General features: G+C 66.2%; 1 protein-coding gene across 2 annotated transcripts in view; it reads left to right on the top strand.

Annotated features, from left to right (window-relative positions):
* The window catches only part of Etv2 (ETS variant transcription factor 2), a 2,456-nt gene extending 2,160 nt beyond the window's left edge, over positions 1-296 (top strand). For both annotated transcript variants that reach the window (XM_055594675.1, XM_055594674.1), the window contains one exon: positions 96-296. In XM_055594675.1, the coding sequence (XP_055450650.1) occupies positions 96-296 (201 nt within the window). The remainder of the gene's footprint in view (positions 1-95) is intronic.

Below are 296 nucleotides of genomic sequence, written 5' to 3'. Positions count from 1 at the left end.
CCCCGCCCACCTCGTCCTCAGCCCCGCCCCCACCCCTAGCGCCTAAGACCCAACCAACCCCTCGACCTACTACTGACCTCCGGACTGCGTCCTAGGTGGCCCGGCTGTGGGGCGAGCGCAAGAGGAAGCCCGGGATGAATTACGAGAAGCTGAGCCGAGGCCTGCGCTACTATTACCGCCGCGACATCGTGCTCAAGAGCGGTGGGCGCAAGTACACCTACCGCTTCGGGGGGCGTGTGCCCGTCCTCGCCTGTGGGGATGACACGGGGCACCTGCCAGGTGCAGAGAGCCAATAA

The sequence above is a fragment of the Psammomys obesus genome, unplaced genomic scaffold (assembly GCF_907164565.1).
Source record: "Psammomys obesus unplaced genomic scaffold, mPsaObe1.curated_primary_1811, whole genome shotgun sequence".
In the NCBI taxonomy this organism is placed as follows: Eukaryota; Metazoa; Chordata; class Mammalia; order Rodentia; family Muridae; genus Psammomys; species Psammomys obesus.
Note: the sequence above shows the minus strand (reverse complement) of the source record. Positions and strands in the feature narration are given on the sequence as shown.